Source organism: Lagopus leucura, unplaced genomic scaffold (assembly GCF_019238085.1).
Source record: "Lagopus leucura isolate 7727_CA_CO unplaced genomic scaffold, USGS_WTPT01 Super-Scaffold_100266, whole genome shotgun sequence".
NCBI classification, from domain to species: domain Eukaryota; kingdom Metazoa; phylum Chordata; class Aves; order Galliformes; family Phasianidae; genus Lagopus; species Lagopus leucura.
This window is the reverse complement of record NW_024962336.1, coordinates 395,851-412,675: the sequence shown is the minus strand read 5'-3', so window position 1 is coordinate 412,675 and position 16,825 is coordinate 395,851. Positions and strand designations below refer to the sequence as shown.

The 16,825-nt window shown below is 53.9% G+C and overlaps 3 protein-coding genes across 3 annotated transcripts in view; 1 reads left to right on the top strand and 2 right to left on the bottom strand.

Moving 5' to 3' along the window:
* TMBIM1 (transmembrane BAX inhibitor motif containing 1) overlaps positions 1–447 on the bottom strand; it is a 2,541-nt gene extending 2,094 nt beyond the window's left edge. The window contains exon 1 of the mRNA XM_042890556.1: positions 395–447. Within this exon, the coding sequence (XP_042746490.1) occupies positions 395–447 (53 nt within the window). The remainder of the gene's footprint in view (positions 1–394) is intronic.
* Positions 106–4,879, bottom strand: RNF25 (ring finger protein 25). The gene is made up of 10 exons (XM_042890605.1): positions 4,834–4,879; positions 4,682–4,756; positions 4,511–4,613; positions 4,354–4,421; positions 3,635–3,704; positions 3,434–3,505; positions 3,134–3,274; positions 2,705–2,794; positions 1,828–1,962; positions 106–1,696 (listed from the first exon to the last, which is right to left on the bottom strand). The coding sequence occupies exons 1-10, from the start codon at positions 4,869–4,871 to the stop codon at positions 971–973; spliced, it is 1,518 nt and encodes a 505-aa protein (XP_042746539.1). The 5' UTR covers positions 4,872–4,879; the 3' UTR covers positions 106–970.
* Positions 4,880–4,958: 79 nt separating this feature from the next.
* On the top strand, positions 4,959–16,821 carry STK36 (serine/threonine kinase 36). The gene is made up of 26 exons (XM_042890568.1): positions 4,959–5,128; positions 5,609–5,749; positions 6,296–6,373; positions 6,738–6,868; positions 7,113–7,362; positions 7,767–7,860; positions 8,093–8,262; positions 8,467–8,666; positions 8,741–8,864; positions 8,976–9,119; positions 9,388–9,567; positions 9,789–9,883; positions 10,177–10,282; positions 10,706–10,847; positions 11,133–11,260; positions 12,301–12,405; positions 12,616–12,714; positions 12,928–13,022; positions 13,350–13,413; positions 13,602–13,712; positions 13,863–13,937; positions 14,347–14,518; positions 14,763–14,910; positions 15,014–15,173; positions 15,348–16,094; positions 16,185–16,821. Exons 1-26 carry the CDS (start codon positions 5,045–5,047, stop codon positions 16,329–16,331), a joined length of 3,990 nt encoding a protein of 1,329 aa, XP_042746502.1. The 5' UTR covers positions 4,959–5,044; the 3' UTR covers positions 16,332–16,821.
* The last annotated feature ends 4 nt before the right edge of the window (positions 16,822–16,825 follow it).

Genomic DNA, 16,825 nt, shown 5'->3' with positions numbered 1-16,825 from the left:
TATGGCATAGGAGAGAAGGGAGTTATACCAAGGATCAACACTTTGCTCCAAACAGCTAAGAATAGGAGTGGGAGGGCAAAGAAAACAAAAGGAACAGGCTCCAGAGAAGACCCAACAAATTAATTTAATAGCAGCCTCCCACTTCAGAAATTTGGGATTCCTGTCATATCTCTGCAGCAGGACATGGTTTGAATCTGAAACAGCAGCAGAAGGAACTGCAAAAAAGCAGCTGACGGACAGGGCAGAAGCTCCAGCTAAATTCAAGCTTCCATGGGGAGCAGGAGCCAGTACCAGGCCTCAGTCACTGGCTAGTCCTGACCTGCTAAAGCATTGGCTTAAACTTAATTTAGCTCAGGCTGGGGCTGGGAAGAATCATGTTATACAAAGGACTTGCCTGGCCAAGCCTATGAGTTGAGCAGCAGTCTGCACCACAGAATAAACAGTCATCTTTAAGGAGCAGGGACAGCAGCTGAGAAGGTGCTCAAAGAACACTAAAGGATGCAGCAAGATGAGCTGCAGGTTGCTGCCCTGGCACAGCCTCATTGCCTAGTGCCACCATGGCTCTGTAGGGATGCTCAGTTCCAGAGAAGGTCCTGCACAGCTTTGGCTGCTGTAGCACCATGTCAAGCCAATTCCAATTGTTTCTGTAGGTATGTATGCTCAAGAAAACAGATAATAGATGCATGCTGGTCCCAGGTCAAGCCCTCCTCTGCCCCCTGCATCCTTCAGGACCAAGGCTGCTATGACTTGTCAAAAGTCAGCTTCTCCAGTGGTGGTGACAGCCAATTGCTCACACCAGGCAGCCTGATGCTTCATGCTACATGAACCATGGAGAGCTCACCTGTCCCAAGCTGTGCCAACTGCCTCCTCTCTCCCAAGTTGTATGGTGACTCCTTGCTACTGCTCTACCACAGTCTTTGCCATTCTTGTTATTAACAGCCTCTCCCAGCCCAGCCCCTTACCCCTCCTGCTAGGAACTGCTCTCCTTCTCCACAAAATGGGCTTCTCGACATCCACTGGGCCTGAACATCCCTCGCCCTCTTGGTGCTCTGTGGTAGGAGCCACGATCTTGCACTCTGGACCTTTCCCACCTCCTGCAATCCCAGGGCCTGTGGTGGCCTTGCCAGCCAGAAGCTGCTCTGTGCTCGCCGCGGTTGAACGCCAGGTTCTCCTTCTCCCTGCTTTGGGCTTCAGCACCTTGCTCCGGGGTCCATCTTTCCATGCTATGGTGTTCCTCTTTCAAGTCCACTGTGCCCGCTACTGGTGAAGGATCTTCAGGGAACAGCTCCTTTCTTTCAGCCAAGGCAGCTGCCTTGCTTCTGCTGTGAGGCTTTGGAAATTCCTGACAGTGCCTCCCACCAGGTCTTCTCTCTGGTCTCTGACCAAAGCTTCTGGGCACCCTGGAGCCATGGGACAGATGACAGGCTTCCCCTGCTGCTTCCTGTGAGCTGCTGCAGGACTGCCTGCCCTGACCTCTTGGGCCTGACCTCTCCCCTCTGTGCCTCTCCCTCTTGCACTGAGGTTCCTTGGGCACAGCAGGCCTCTCTGGCTGCCCAGGCTCTGCCCTGCTCTCTGGAGCCCTGGCTGGCTCCAGAGCTGAGGCCTGGCAGGGTGTCTGAGGTGCATCCGCATCGCTAGCACTCACCAGCAGCTCAGAGGAAGCAGCTGCCTGGCCTGGATCAACAGTAGCTGGAGGCTGAAAGAAAGAAGCCAATGGTTAAGAAAGGGACAGGACAGTCCCAAAGCAGATGACAGTGTTTGGCCCTTAAGTCCAGGGACCTCCTTGCTGGTGTGGAGCTCAGTGGCTCTCTGCCCCCAGTGCCATACCGCCTGCAGGCTGATGAAGTAACGGTTCTTCTCTGCTTCGGGATCAATGATGCCCCCTTTCTCTTGCTGTTTCTTGAAAATTAAGCGCAGTTCTTCTTGGTGCTGCAGCATCTTGGCATCTGGCCTGTACGGTTCCTGAGTGGCAGACAGCAAGAGGGGTTAAGGGCTCTATCTATATGGGCAGTCAGTTAGCAACAGCATGAGCAACTCCCCAAACCCTCATATGATCACACAGCGCCCAAGTAAACTGTCTGTTTGCAACACTGGACCCACTGAGCCTACAGATTCACGTGTAGTTCCCTGTCTCTGTACAGGTACATGTCACTGCAGACCCACTGTTCCCTGCATTGCCTGTCTGAGGACCTCCTGCTTTGGAGCAAGATGCAGAGCAATTAAAAATCAAGAACCACATAAGCTGGAGTCACTCACTTGAAACTGATAACATCTCAGTGGGTACAGGGACATATTTAAGGAAAGCTACAGTTATTCTCTTAGAGCAGACAGAACACAGAGGTTCCTTTCAGGCACTCTGCCTCACGGCAGAATTGTCTCTCTCCCCCACCACATCTGCTTGCTTTGGAGAGCAAGCCAACAACACTACATATCCTCACTGCCTCCCCATGCAACAGCTACATATCTTTTGCTTCCCTCTGCCCTTATCACATCTGAAGGTGGGCCCCTTTTCTATGGCAGAAGGGCTCCAATGGTCCCCTCTGAATAGAGCACAAGATGGAATTTGTATATTTGTGTGTTTTCCTAGAGTAAATGGCAGAGCACGTTAATCAGCTGCAGCTGGCACTGTTCATGTGTTAAAATGTCCCAGTTAAAGCTACCCAGAGAGTGGGCACAGCCAGACAGATGAATCCACATCTCTTACCAGTGGGTGCTGTGGTGGTGGCGCTGCCTTCAGGGCACAGAGGTCATAAACCAAGGTTTCCCGGCAGACAGGGCACTGCACGCCGACTTTCTGCAGGGAGGTGAGAGGTGAAACCCTAGGCAACAACCCAGCCCACGCACATCCAGAGAATCCCCAGGCTGGAAGTGAAACAAACAGGGCAGCCTTCTTCAACTAACCACAGGCACTTTTTTGCTAAGGCAGGGAGGCCCACGGGGATTCCAGTTTGTAATTATGGTTGGAAGGGGCTCCTGGGGCTCACTTGGTCCAATCTTCACTGATTCTCTCAGCGCAGGCACAGTGCTAACCATACTGCACACGGCTGCTGAGTCAGGATGGCCTTTGTTCCACATCCCACAGGGAGTGACAGAGAACTCAAGACGGCTTGTGCAGGGAATCAAATCCCAATACCTGTTTGGGGGAAGGTGCCAGGTGCTGTTCTCTCTCCTCCTGCTGCGTGAGAATCTCCTCTTCCATGTGCTGGGCATAGCGGGCCAGGCAGTGGGAGTGGAAGTAGTGGTAGCACTGGGTCTTTGTGAAGGCTTCCCTCTCCTGTGGATGAGAAAAGGGATTTAAAGGGTGTTCCCAGCACCTAGCTGACTCCCATGTCAGCAGGGATGTTATTGATGGCAAAACCACATAGCTTCTTCCACTGGGCTTCATCTGATTCACTTCTCAGCCACCTTGAATGGCTTGAATACACATTCCTACCTGGAATCCATAGAGGCAGATCACACACTGGCCATGAGGAATATTGTTGTCAGTGAGAATCTCCTTCCCCTTCTGTCAAAGCAGAAAAGCAAGCATTTTTCTCACTGGTCTCCACATGGGCCCAGACTCAGGGCTCTCCTACCTGAAAGGGAGTCAAAGAACAGTGTGCATCTGTCTGCCTCCCTTCTCCCCAGCTCTCACCTCAATCAGCTCATATAGCACCTCTGTCCCCAGCCTGGCTTCAGCAACATTTCTGAGGGTCTGCAAAATCCTACAGCAAAGTAGCACAAATACTTAACACAAACTTTGCCACACCTTTTCACTCTTCCACATGCCTGTCTCCCCACCATAATAACAAGAGAAATAAAAAGAACATCATCCACCAGGGTTTGCCTGTAGTGTGGGATGGGCACAAATGCAAGCACATATTCCCATGCTATCCCAAGCTCCTTGAGAACAAGTGTGCAGGAAATGGTTGTCCTCAGAGAAATTGCAAGAGTGAGCTTGCAAACTGCTTCAGCTTCAGCTCACCCAGTACTCTTCAGCTTTAGCAAATCTAAGGCTTTGTTGATCTGGTGGGAGCAACTTTGATGCTGTGCTGCTGACTGGTATCTGGATCTCTGCTGCACCAAAGCCAGGAGCACAGAGGCAGCAGCAGGCTGCCTGAACGCTGCAACTCAGTTCAGTCTTGTCTCTGTCAAAGCTGGACCGACATCTCTGAAGGCCTGGCAGTTACATTTCAGGTGGACCACAAAGGAACAAACCATTCCTCAGCAAACTCAGCATCAGGGCTGACATAAGATTTAACTCAAGGTGCTTTGAGAGCTGTACGTATGTGTTAAGAGAACAGAGGGCCCTGAAGGCACTGAGAGAAGGCTCTTAAGCGCTGTTAACATCACCGCTCCCCTATCGGCACTCACTTTTGGATTTGCTCATCTGACAGTCCCCGCGGGTTGCTGATGGAGATGTTTGGAGCCTCATTGGGATACTAGAAAACAAAACAAACCAACAAAACCCAAAACGCACCAAGGAAAGCAGAGATAGGGGCCACAAGGCCCAGCGGGGACAGGAGCCTACCTGGGGGGACACGGCGAGCACCAGCGTGCAGCGCACGAACTGTGAGTCCTGGTCCTGGGCCGTGGCGGGGTGCAGGGTGATGCTCACCTCCCAGGGCTCGGACCTGCGGGCGGGCGGAGGTAAGGTGCGGCCGGAGAGCGGGGCCCGGGGGCCGCGGGGCCCGGTACGTACCTCGCGCGGCCCCGCACCACCCGCAGCTCCTCCAGGTAGATGGACTCCAGCACCTCCACCTCGGACGGCAGCGCCCTGCGAAGCACCGAGCGGTCAGGCGGCCCCAGGCTCCGGCCCCGGGGAAAGGCGGGACGGGGACGGGCTGCCATTACCAGTCCGCCGCCTCCACCTCCTCGCCGGCCGCCGCCATCTTGCCGCCCGGCCCGGAAGCGGAAGTACGGCGGCCTCGGCCGTTGCTAGGCGACGCGGCGGCGCGGCCTGACGCGGCGGGCTCAACCTCGGGCCGGGTTTTACTGCGGCCCCGCGGCCTTAAATCGTCGGTCCGTAGTCTGGGGAGCCTCGGCCCGACCTCGGAGCCCCGCCATGGAGAGGTACCACGTGCTGGAGGTGATCGGAGAAGGCTCCTTCGGACGAGTGTACAAGGGGCGGCGGAGGTGCAGCGCCCAGGTGAGGAGTGAGGCGGGTACTGGGAGGGACGTCTGTAAAGAGCCTGGCTCCGTCTCCTTAGAAGTCTCCTACCGCTGGCCGTAGGGTTGCTGTTCAGCTTATCTCCGGGTTAATGAAGCTCGGCCCCCGCCGGTTTCAGCTTGTAAGCCATGTGCATCGGCCACCTTGCCATCCTGATGATCCTTAGCTGGGACCGCTCCTGTTTGTCAGTGTGCTTCTGGGCCAAAAACTGGCTACTGTGTCCTAACAAACCCTAAATAAAGGGTGAGAATCGCTTCCTTCAGACAACTGCCTGCAGTCCTGTTAATACAGCTCAGGTGGCTGCTTGTACTCCTTGCTGCCTCAGCTTCAAGGGGCCCTATGAACACATCTCATTCTGTGTGTTCACCTAGGAAATACTGAATCGCCCTTGGGTTAAATGCAGTTCCTGCTAGGGTGGGTGGGACCCTGCTCTGATCCCAGCTTTGCCTGCTTTGGAAGGTGGTGGCTCTGAAATTCATCCCCAAGGTGGGGCGGTCTGAGAAGGAGCTGAAGAACCTGCAGCGGGAAATTGAGATTATGAGAGGCCTCCATCACCCTAACATCATCCAGATGCTCGACAGCTTTGAGACTGACAAAGAGGTAAAGGGGCCTGTGTGGGGGCAGGTACTTTTGCTTGGTTGGGCAGGGGGTGTGTGCTATCACCTGCTATCTGTCTCAGTAGATACTGGTTACCAGTGTCTGTCTCAGGAGATACTGGTTACAGCCTTCCAGGATTCTAGCAGCATTTATAGCCAGCCAAGTTTGTTCAGTGCTCAGCTCTATCTCCACTATTGTTGAGTGCTGCAGACCTGCTTCCAGCCTATTCTTCTCCCTCACATGGCCTAATTGGAGTTTCCTGCTCTCTGGATACGGAGAGACCTTATGAGGGAATTGTCTTAGGACTGGGACCCAGCCTACTCATTGGTCAGTGTTTACCAGAGCCCTCCAGTAATTGGGCAGTAGATCAAAAATATGCTCAAGGGAGTATTTCTACCACTGGGTTCTGAAATACCATTATATGCTTATCCCGCTCCTTTACACTTCCCTGACTTCTGCTGCGTCTTCCAGATAAGTAGAGCTACAAAGGTTCAGTAGGGATGCGTCTGGGGGGTGTGCTTAATGCCTCCACACTGCTCCTTTCTCCAGGTGGTGGTGGTGACTGACTATGCAGAGGGGGAGCTATTCCAGATCCTGGAGGATGATGGGAGTTTGCCCGAGGACCAGGTGATTGGCCACACAGGCTTTGCTGCAGGATGGAGGGAAAAGGATTTTTTAGCAGGCAGAGGGCTCTTTTGTGGGCATGGAGACATCAAAGGGGTGAAGGTGTCTCTGAGGCTTTGGCTGGCAGATTCTGAAGGGAATGAAAAGGCAGGGCAGCCAAACTGCAGACAGTGGGTCACAGTGATCCCACTGACCTCGTTCACCCATTCCTTCTACAAGAGTCAGAACACGTGGCTGCTGCCTCAGCCTTCGGCTCACTCCTCCCTCAGAGAGGAGCTGCTGGCCCAAGGCTGGGGCAGGTCCCTGCCCCAAACAGGGCAAGGGCAAGAGTTGGGGTACTGGAATGAAGCTCTTATGTCTCTGGCAGGTCCAGACCATCGCTGCCCAGCTGGTCTCTGCTCTCTATTACCTGCACTCCCACCGCATCTTGCACCGTGACATGAAACCCCAGAACATCCTCCTGGGCAAAGACGGCGTCATCAAGCTCTGTGACTTTGGGTGTGTGCGGGTGACCTGCTAAGGAGGATGTGTAGGCTTGGGGCATCCAAGGAATGTCCTGGAGCTGTAGAGGAGAAGGGGAGGTGTGGAAGGGGACTTGCATTCTGCACATATTCAGGGACTAGCAGGTGTGGGGAATTTGAGACTCCGGAGGGGACAGGATATTGATGACTCACGGGGTCTCCTTAGGAGCTGCAGTGGCTGCTCCAGCCTGAAATGGCCACCTGTGTTTTGCTCTGAGCAGGTTTGCACGTGCTATGAGCATCCACACCATGGTGCTGACTTCCATCAAGGGCACTCCGCTGTACATGTCCCCTGAGTTGGTGGAGGAGCGGCCGTATGACCACACAGCAGACCTATGGTCTGTGGGCTGCATCCTGTATGAGCTGTTCATGGGCACACCTCCCTTCTATACCAGCAGTATCTTCCAGCTTGTCAGCCTCATTGTCAAGGACCCTGTCAAATGGCCTAAGGCCATAAGCCCGGCCTTCAAGGTAAGGAACAAAGCCCTGTCTGTGGTGTAGGACCCATTGATGCAATAGCAGTTTTGGCTTTGTGTGCTGCTCTGATTGATCATGCTTAGGTTTTCTCTCCCCTGATATGGATTTTGGAAGATAGTGAAGGAATGAGATCTTGGCCTTCTTGGAGGGGAGTCCTTACACTGCTATCCCTAGATAAATTGGGAAGCTGAGGCAGAGAGCAGAGGAATGATTTACTGTGCTAAGAAGGGAAGTGTCTTCCCACTGCCTGTCTGCCATCAGCACCAGATACGCTGTTTCCCAGGGTGAGACAAAGAGCCCAGGGGTCCTGAGTGTTATTTCTGAGGGAGGCTGGTGGGAGTGCTGTATTCGTTTTTTGCATGTGTGGTGTCTGACATTTGCACTGTGCTGCCTTGTAGAGCTTCCTGCAGGGGCTGCTAATGAAGGATCCCCGCCAGCGCCTGTCGTGGCCAGAACTGCTGTCCCACCCCTTTGTTGCTGGACGGGTTACTGGTGAGTACCAAATCATTTCCACTTCTTGCTGCCTGGAGACTGGGAGCACCACCCTACCATTCTTTTTTTTTTCTACCCTGGCTTTTGCCTCCTTCCTCTCAGCTTCACCAACCCCTAGCTCCTGCCCCTGGGGTTGCTCTGGGTCCCCCAGGGTTCTCCTGGGATTGCAGAGCTGGTTACTCTCCTTGCATCTCAAGAAAGAGCTGCTGAAATTCTGCTCCTGCCTTCTCAGTGATTGATGACACGGAAGAGCATGGGATCTCAAACCCCTTCACCACCAAGCTGTCCCCAGAGCTACAGGCCCTGAAGGAGCAGCAAGTCCATTCCCTGGCCCCTAGGAGTGGCCAGTCCAGGATCCTGAGAAAGGCTCGGCAGAAGATGGCTGAGGAGGCACAGAAAAAGGTGGAGAAAAGTGTGGAATTCTCTGGACTGCACCTCATGGTTATGTCAAAGGAAGGGCTCTTAAATGGGACTGAGGGGAAAGACTAAAGGAAGGTGGGCAAGGCTGGTGTAATGGTTACATACAAGGCAGGATTGTGGGGTCATTGTTGTGGTGGGGCTCTTCTCACTGAGTCTCCCTGACTAAACTTCTCTGCCATCTCCCAGGGGCAGCTGAAGGCAAATACTACATCTATGAAGGACTCTGGCAAAGGACGTACCAGACTTAAACCCAGAGCAGCTTTTGAAAAGGCAGCCCTTGAGGAGGAGGAGCTACCAGCATCCTTCAAAGAGAAGAATTCAGGTGGCCTGCAAGGAAAGAACAGCATGGCAGAGTGGCAACTGGAGGAGCCTATTCCAAGCCCACGGTGAGGGAAGGCTGGGACTGGGAAAAAGAGAGGAAAGTGGGGTAGCTCATTGACTGGGCTGTTTCCTTGGCCAGGGAGCACAGCATCACACAAGATTATGAGCGGGAGTTTCCCCAGCCAGAAGCACTGCAGCTTGGTGTTGGCAGAGCAGAGCTGCAAGGCAGACAAAGCATCGAGGCTGTGGACCTGGAGAGCGAGGTAAGATGGTGTCCTGCGATAAGGACATCAGGGCCCAGTCCCTAGGGCCTGGTACTCAGACTCTAGGGTAGGCAGAATCTATGGCACCAACTCTCTCTTCTCCATGGTCAGGAGCTGGAGAGTGATGAGGAGTGGCAACACCTGATTGAGGCCACGGAGCCCTTGGCCGTGCAGCTGAGCACGCCTCTGAGCCTCCTGAGAGACCCAGCCTTCCGGCACCGTGTCCAAATCCGGCTTGCAGAATCTGCTCAGCAAGTGAGTGATGGCTGGTCCAGCTGACTGAGACTGGGAATGTGGATTCTGCCTTCTTTCCTGGGGTTGGGTTGGGAGCATTGGGAGATCCCCTGCTTCAGCTAGCAAGGAGTCCTGCTGCTTCCCCAGGAATCAGAGCTGCCTCACACACTTAGCTTGTCATCTCCTCCACTGTTGTCCCTTGCCATGGAGGCTGGGGGGCAGCCATGTGGTTGATGGAGAGGCCATAAGTGCTACTGATTGTGAGTCCTTCTGGCTTCTTGCTGCCCAGGTGCTGGAAGGGATGCTTGAGGGAGCGTCCCATCTCCGTCCCGTACTTCGTGTTGTGGGAAATCTTCTGGCTACCCACTGTGACTCTGAGCTGCTGAACCTCTTTTGCCAAGAGCTGAATGTGCCATTGTCCCTGCTGCATCTGGCCAAGCAGATGCTGGAGAGTGGCAGCACCAAGCAGGTGGGTGTAGAACCCTAGGCAGACTGGGTTTCTCTCAGTCCTGCAGTGTGCCTGTGCTGTCACAGGTCTCTGTGTCCTGCTGGAGATGGTTCACAGGATCAGTGTCTCTTCCAGGCCCTGTTTAGAAGGGGGAAGATCTTGGCAAGGAAGGATCCTGCTGCAGTGGTGTCAGGCTGGCAGGCAGACAATTGCCACTTCATGTTTCTTTCTGCTTCCTGCAGCAGCCCTGGTGTATCACAGTGCTGACAGACCTCATCATGGTGACCACAGTTTACTTCAGCAGTGAATGCAGCCTGGAGGAGAGTGGACAGGACAGGTAGGAGCAGGGCAGGTGGGGCAAGGTGATGCACTCTGAGGCCTCTTGTGGCCACAGTAGAGAAGTAGGCAGGAAGGAAGGAGAAACTATCATGTGGGGAAGCATCATGATAGATGTCACAGTTCTTACAAATGAGTACTTTCCATGGAGAAATACAGGGGAAGGCACAGCTGATAAGTTCAGTTGTGCTGCTTGCCCTTTGCAGCCAGGGCTGTGAGGACCTGACCAGATCCTATCCTCATAGCCAGTGACTAGGTTTATCTGTTCTCTTTTGTGCTTGCTGCCTTCCTAAGCCTACAGACTTTCCAGGAGAGTGCCAACCACTTCCTAGCCCTGCTGCCAAATCTGCTGGCCGAGACAGCTGACAGTGAGATGAGACTCTGCCAGCAAAGCCTCCTGGTAAGCATGTCCCAGTCTCCCTGTTCCCCACTCTGTCCTCCCCTGACCAAAGCTGTGGGCTTGGGTGCATGTGTGAGTGGGGAGAGCTGCCTGCTCTGAGCTATGTGGCCTGGTGCTTTCTTGTCAGGGCCATTGTTGTATTTTTTCTGGGGGGGGGAGGGTGGATCACATGCAGAAAGAACCTCTCTGAGGGACACCTTCCTTGGCTGTACCTCCACGTGTACCCTTCTCTCAGCCAGCACATGGCTCCTATGCCGTAACAGTGGGACTTGAGTGGCTGGAGAGGAGACATTGGTCCCTGAAGCTCCAGCACGAGTGTTCTTCTTCCATCTCTGCTGTCCCCCACTAGTTTCCTCTGTGATTGTTTTTCTCTACCCTCCTACTTTTTATTTGCAGTAATAGCAATCTCTGTGTCTTCCCCAGTGCTTTACCCTGCTCTGTGAGAGCCTGGATGTGATGTGCCCCTCTATCTCTGTCCCCTTCTATGCCAGCCTGCGAGAGGAGAACGAGCCCCTGCTGGACAGACTCCTTCAGGGATTGATCTCTGAGCAACCTGCTCTGCAAGGTAGCACTAATGGCAGCTTACCACTTCCTCACAGGGTTCCTGGCAGGCTTTCCTTCTCTTTCAAGCCCTTGAGCTCTATAAGAGCACTGACTGCTGTTGCCAGGAGAAGGTGGCTGAGCTTATTTGCCCAAATCCCTCAAACATCTGCTACCTGGGGCTCTCCTGTTCTCTTCCTCAATTGCAGATCCTTTATAATCACCAAACATCTCTTGGCTTTCAGCTCCATCCTGCTGTTCCTCAGCACCCTTCATGCTTAGGATGTGTCTCCTGATGTGTCCTTTCCAGGTGCAGCAATGGAGGCCAAATCAGCTCATGACCAGAGACGATGTATGGCAGACCTTTTTACGGCTGCACTGGCAGCTGCCTGCAGCATCCCTCTGGCACGGAACAGCTGTTGGGAAGCCAAGCAGCAGGTCAGGCCACTTCTCTTTGCCACTTCTTTTTGCAGGGCAAAGATGTGTGCTCTCCATGGGATCAACAGCCCTCTCGAGAAGAATCTCTTTTTCAGCAGTAGAGTGTAGGGCTGGGGTCCTCTGAGTTTGTTGGCAGAGGGGCTGTAATTTGCAGGCTGCTCCTCCTGATCTAAGAGCTGAGCCTCAGAGTCTAAGAACTGGGGTTAGGAACATGGGGGAGGGGGAACTCTGGGTTCAGCCCTTAATGGTTCCTGTCTGTCTCAAGTTAGCCATTAAGTAATTGAGTCTAAGGATTCCTGACTGTATGGGAACTGCTGAGTCGCGGCCTGAACCTCTGATTGATCACCTGAGGCGAGCCATGAGCCAGCCACAGGAGCACAGGTGAAGGCAATTCAGCTGTGCTGTTGGAAGGGGTGGAGCCTGGCTCCACCCCTTCTAGGCTTATTTAAGAGGTGGCTACCAGTGGGGAAGGATCTCTTCTGGAGATCACCTTTGCTGGTGTTTTGTGAGTGGGCCTAGGATAGGGGTAAGCTTTCTATTTATTCTCTTTGTTATCATAGTCTGCTTTGCCTAACTCTCTTATTTGTTCTGTGATTATAACATCCTAAAATTCTTTGATTATGCACTGACTCAATTAAATGATTCACACTTAGGGCTTGACATAGTGAAGGGCTAAGTAAAAGATTGGGTTAACAGAGAAATGCAAAGGGTTCTTGTAAGTTTTTGATATGAATTGTAGAAAATCTGAAATCAAACTGAGTAAGAGGAAAAACAAGAATAGAGATTTATGCTTGATGACTGAGTTCAACTCTAAGTCAACATGGAAAGAAGCAGAGCAGGCATCTTACCTTACCCATGTCAGCTCAGGGACTGCGCATCAAAGCAGTGTGGGGTCGCGGCAGATGAGCATGCGTGCGTGAAAACAGGCACTGCTGTGTAGGAAGTAATGCCTTCTTCTGTTAATCTGTTGCTTGTATGGAACTTCTTAGTCTGTGCAATGCTTCAGGTGCCTGAAATATATAACAGACTGATTTCTACAGGTTGCTCAGGAGATAGCTGGAAAGCTTATGAATGGAGAGTGCCAGCATCTTGGGAAGTTGCTGGGGAAGCTGGAGCACCCAAATTGCTCCTTGAATGTTCTGAAGGTAATGACCTCATCCATTTATCTGGCTGTTCCCCAAGCTCCTAGGCCAGGGGAACTTCCTTTGGGAAGTGGGAGCTGTAGGTTCAGCCCTTAATAACTCGGTCTCCTTGAGAATTGAGCCCACAATAGCCATGGAGTGTGACTAGGATGGGCCTGATCACTGTGTCTCTGTCACCTGGGCAGCTGTACATCTTTCCCTTCTGTCCTGCAGATCCTCTACACTGGCTGCTATGCCAGCCCGAGTCTGTGCCAGCACCTGGGGAAGAGCCAGCAAGTATGGGACTTCCTCATGCAGCTCTCAAAGGGCAAGGTAGAACTTCACTGCAGCCCCTGTGATTGGGTAGGAGTGCATGACCCATTTCTTTGGGTGCTGCTTACACCAGGCTGGGTGTTGTGGGAAGAAAAGTGTGTGATGGAGCTCAATCTGTAGAGTGCAGTTGTTGTCTTCCTTCCAGGTCTCAGAAGCATTCCCTCCTCCCCTCTCAGTCTTGCTGTTCCCCTGTGACTCCTGCTCCCTTGGCAGGTCCCCATGGCGGAGGTGACTCAAAGGGTGGCCTGTGAGGCCTCCCTATACCTGCTGACCCTGCTTACCCTGCAGCCCCAGGCCTCTCCTTCCAGGTAAGCACCAGCTTTTATCTGTGGGTAAAGTAGGAGCATTCCCTGTCCTGTACAAGTCTCTGCCCTACACTCTACTCAGAGCTAGGCTTCTGGTCCTGCTGATCCCTCTGATCCTGATGCCTAGATGGATGCTGGGGATGCACTAGGGACAGAGAATGGGGAAGGAAGCTCTGTGAATGAGGAATCACTTGTCTTCCTGCAAAGTGGCTTCTTCCCATCCTTGGGAGTATTTGGATGCTGCTGCTCAGTTGGATGTACAGGCCTGGAAATACAGCACTGTGAGGAGGGCTTACTGCCAGTGTTTCACCTCTGGTTCCTGTGTTTCAGGCTTGAGGAGGTGGTTACCCTGGCCCTGGATCTGCTCACTCAGTCTCCTGTCATATCTGTTGTGGTAAGTCTGTCCATTCTGCCAGAGGTGCCGTAAGGAATCCTGCAGAGCCCCACATCCCAATTGGGTTTTACTGTTGCTTCCTCAGGATGGGATGGGATGGGTGCAGCTGATCTGTCCTTGCCCTAGTCTAATGGATTAAGAGCAGATAGGCAAGTCCTAAAGGTGCTGAGCTCTGTTTCTTCTCACAGGGTGCTGCAGCATTCCTCCTGACACAGCTTGATCAGCATGGGGTGCCTGTTGCACTTGGAGGAAAAGAAATCTTAACAGCAGTGACAAACGCACTGATGGAGCCTGCTGAGGTATGGAATAGGGCCTGAGGAGCAGGGAGTCCTTGCTGTCACCCCAGTACAAAGGTTTGCAGGCAAAGATGGAGTAAGAAAGATATGGGGTCTGCTGCTGCTTCCCTCAGAGCAGTGCTCAGATCCAGCCTGTCCCACATTCTTCTACAGTTGCATTTCTCCCTGCCTATGGGTGCTGGTCTCTACGATGGGATCATTTTCCTCCTGTTGAAGCTGCTTGCACAGGTACCGACCTTCCTTTCACCCTTTGCCTGGGCCAGGCGTGGGGATGCGGAGGCCAGAGTGTGGATTGGTGGTGAAGGATGGGGAAAAAACAGGAAACTGTAGAGCTTTAGCTGAACTGTGCAACCCCATGAAAGTCACCTAGGGTTGTCTGTGGAGCTCAGGAGGGTTGATGGGAGGATGACAGGCAGAGAGGAGTGACTTATGGATGTATCAGAGTGGGAGATAACAGAAATGCCCTGAGACTGGTGCCATCAGCAGGGGCAGGAGGGCTGTAGGCTGTTTGGTTCCCTCTTTACTCTTTGGGCGATCCAGCCCTGGCTTCCCTGGGACCATGGGGCTGGTAGAATCATAAACTGGAACCCTGGAGAACAGCCTGGAAGCCTGTTAACACTTTTCTCCCCATATGTAGGAGGATGTAGCTGTGGAACAGAGCTTTTCTGCCTCAGAGTTGTGGAGCGTAGTGTGGCGTTGTGTTCCTGCAGTGCTTTGCATGAGTGGCAGTGGATCTGCACTGGAGGGAAACAGCCCAGAGGCAGGGCCCCCTGTGGCAGAGCCAGACTGGAGCCTTCTCTCACCTCAAGGTAGGAGCTGTGGGTGGAAAAGGTATCTGTCCTGTACCCTCCTCCTCATCCTGCTCTCAGGCTTGCTCACATGTCTATCCCCATCATCATCTGATTCCTAGGCCAGAGGGTCCAGGGATTGTTCTTGAGGATTGTTGACCTTCTGCAGAGAGTGAGGGCTCTATGCAGCACAGGCAGACAGAAGAGAGGAGACTTTTTCAGTCTTCCCTAGTTTTGCCTCTCTGCCATGCTGTTCCTCCTGCAGGCACACTGCTTTTCTTAAGCCTGGCCCTCTTCATCTTCACTCGTGAGACCCACCGGTGCCTGCCTCAGTTCACCCAGTCCCATGGTGTCCTCATGGTGATGCTGAAGACACTGCTGTCTCCTCGCTTCCTGGCGTGTCTGGCACAGACGTGAGTTGGGAAGGCTGAAGTGGGCAGTGCTCAACAGCTGATTTTTATTTTTATTTCCCCCCCATCATCTCTGTATTAAGCCCAGTCTCTCTAACAAATTCAGGCAAGCAAGGGAGAATGGAGAGGCTGAGCTCATCCCAGCTGTAGTGATGCAGGCCTGCCAGCTCCTCTGTTTTCCTTTTGCCCTGGATGTGGATGAAGACACCATAGCATTAGTCATCGAGGCAGTGAGAGACTCCCAGATTCCTCCCCAGCTACTGCAGGTACACTTCTACCCCCACCTTTGTCTTCCCCTCCATAAACTGGAGACAATTCCCCACATCGCAGCCCATGCTGGCACTGCTGTTTGTACCCAGCTGGGGACAACACTTGAGTGCCATACAGCCCTCAGTGCAAGGATGATGCCCTCAGCACTACTGTGTCTCCTTTCTCCTTAGGTCTGCTGTCACCATCTGCCTTTGTCAGACACTGAGCTCCCCATGAGCCTCCTATGCCGCCTTGTTGTGTCTGATGAGCAGGTCACAGACCAAATAGCAAGGGAGGCTGCTGCCTCAGAGCACATCACTGCCTACTTGAGTACTGTCCTGTTTTCAGGCAGCCTCACGCTCACAACTGACCTGCTGTCTCTCTTGACTCACGTGGCTCGGACCTGTCCAGAGCACCTGCCCTTCCTCCAGAGGATTTTAGGGGGTTCAGACATGACCTACCATGCACTGACCCACCTACTCAGCCACCAGGAACACCCCATACGGGCCAAAACCTGCAATCTGCTGGGCAACCTGCTCCGCCATAGCCATGGCTTTCCCCAGGTGTTGCAGAACCAGCCTGGCTTACTGGAGAGCCTGCTGGTGTGTCTGGCTGATGAGGATGAGGCTGTGCGCAAGGCAGCCAGCTTTGCAGTGGGTAATGCTGCTTATCACGAGTCCTCCCCAGCTGGGGCTCTGGGCAAGGCCGTGCCCAGGCTGACGCAGCTGCTGAGCGATCAGCAGGCCAAGACACGCTGCAACGCAGCCTCAGCCCTTGGCAATTTGGGCCGGCGCTCGGCAGAGCTCGGGGAGTTGCTCGTGGAGAGCGGGACACCACGCATCCTCCTGGAGGTGGCCTGCCGGGATCCCCAGGCCAGTGTGCGGGAGGGAGCACTTATGGCTCTGTGCGCTGTCAGCCAGCACCCTGGGATACAACAGGTATCGGCCCTCACCCCTCCTGTGGAACAGCCAGTGGTGTCAAGGGGACGATGCAGGGCTGACTGCTGATTGCTGTGCCTCTGTCCACAGGTGTTGCTCTCCCTCAGGGCCAGTGACCAGCTGGCTGCGCTAGCCGGCAGTGACTCCTGGCCCACGGTTGGTGGCAGCCCCCGGCCTTCATCTGCATGCCACTGCCAGAAGCTCATCCGCCTCCTCACACCCCTGCAGAGCACCTGAGGGAGCCCAGTGAGTCCACGCAAGCTATGTGTGTCTGGCTCGTGCCCCACACTGCTGAGAAGGGCTGAAGCCAGCAGTCACCCCGATGCTGGCATCGGGATGGAAGAAACGCACCTTCTGACCCACAGTGACTGCTGGCTGCCCCAGGGAGCTCTGCCTGGCCTCTCCGGCTGTGCCCTGGATGCACTTATTAGAGCTGAGGATGATGACACCTACAGCGCGTTGCTGCAGCACACCCGGGCTGCGTATGGCTCTGATCAGAAGCGCCAGTCTGCGGCGTTGTACCGAGGAACCCTTCTCACGTGGAGCTTTTTTCGGAACAAGTGCCTGCGATCTCCAGGACAGTGCCCCCCTTTTCAGCCGCAGCACTGAGCGGTGGCCGTGCCCGCTCCTGCCGTCCGTCCTCACTGCGTCCCTCTAACTACTGCCTATTCGGCCGCCAGGGGGCGCTGCGGGCGCGTGGCGCGGTGTACGTCGGGAGCTGTAGTCCTGCC

Excerpts from the sequence above, each read along its gene's own strand:
- STK36 (XM_042890568.1), top strand. The coding sequence starts at position 5,045 with ATGGAGAGGTACCACGTGCTGGAGGTGATCGGAGAAGGCTCCTTCGGA. Across the intron at positions 14,519-14,762 it reads GAGCCTTCTCTCACCTCAAG|GCACACTGCTTTTCTTAAGC; the intron begins GTAGGAGCTGTG and ends TTCCTCCTGCAG. Across the intron at positions 14,911-15,013 it reads CTGGCGTGTCTGGCACAGAC|GCAAGCAAGGGAGAATGGAG; the intron begins GTGAGTTGGGAA and ends TAACAAATTCAG.
- RNF25 (XM_042890605.1), bottom strand. The coding sequence starts at position 4,871 with ATGGCGGCGGCCGGCGAGGAGGTGGAGGCGGCGGACTG. Across the intron at positions 3,506-3,634 it reads TGCTATATGAGCTGATTGAG|AAGGGGAAGGAGATTCTCAC; the intron begins GTGAGAGCTGGG and ends CTGCTTTGACAG. Across the intron at positions 1,963-2,704 it reads CACCACCACAGCACCCACTG|GAACCGTACAGGCCAGATGC; the intron begins GTAAGAGATGTG and ends TCTGCCACTCAG.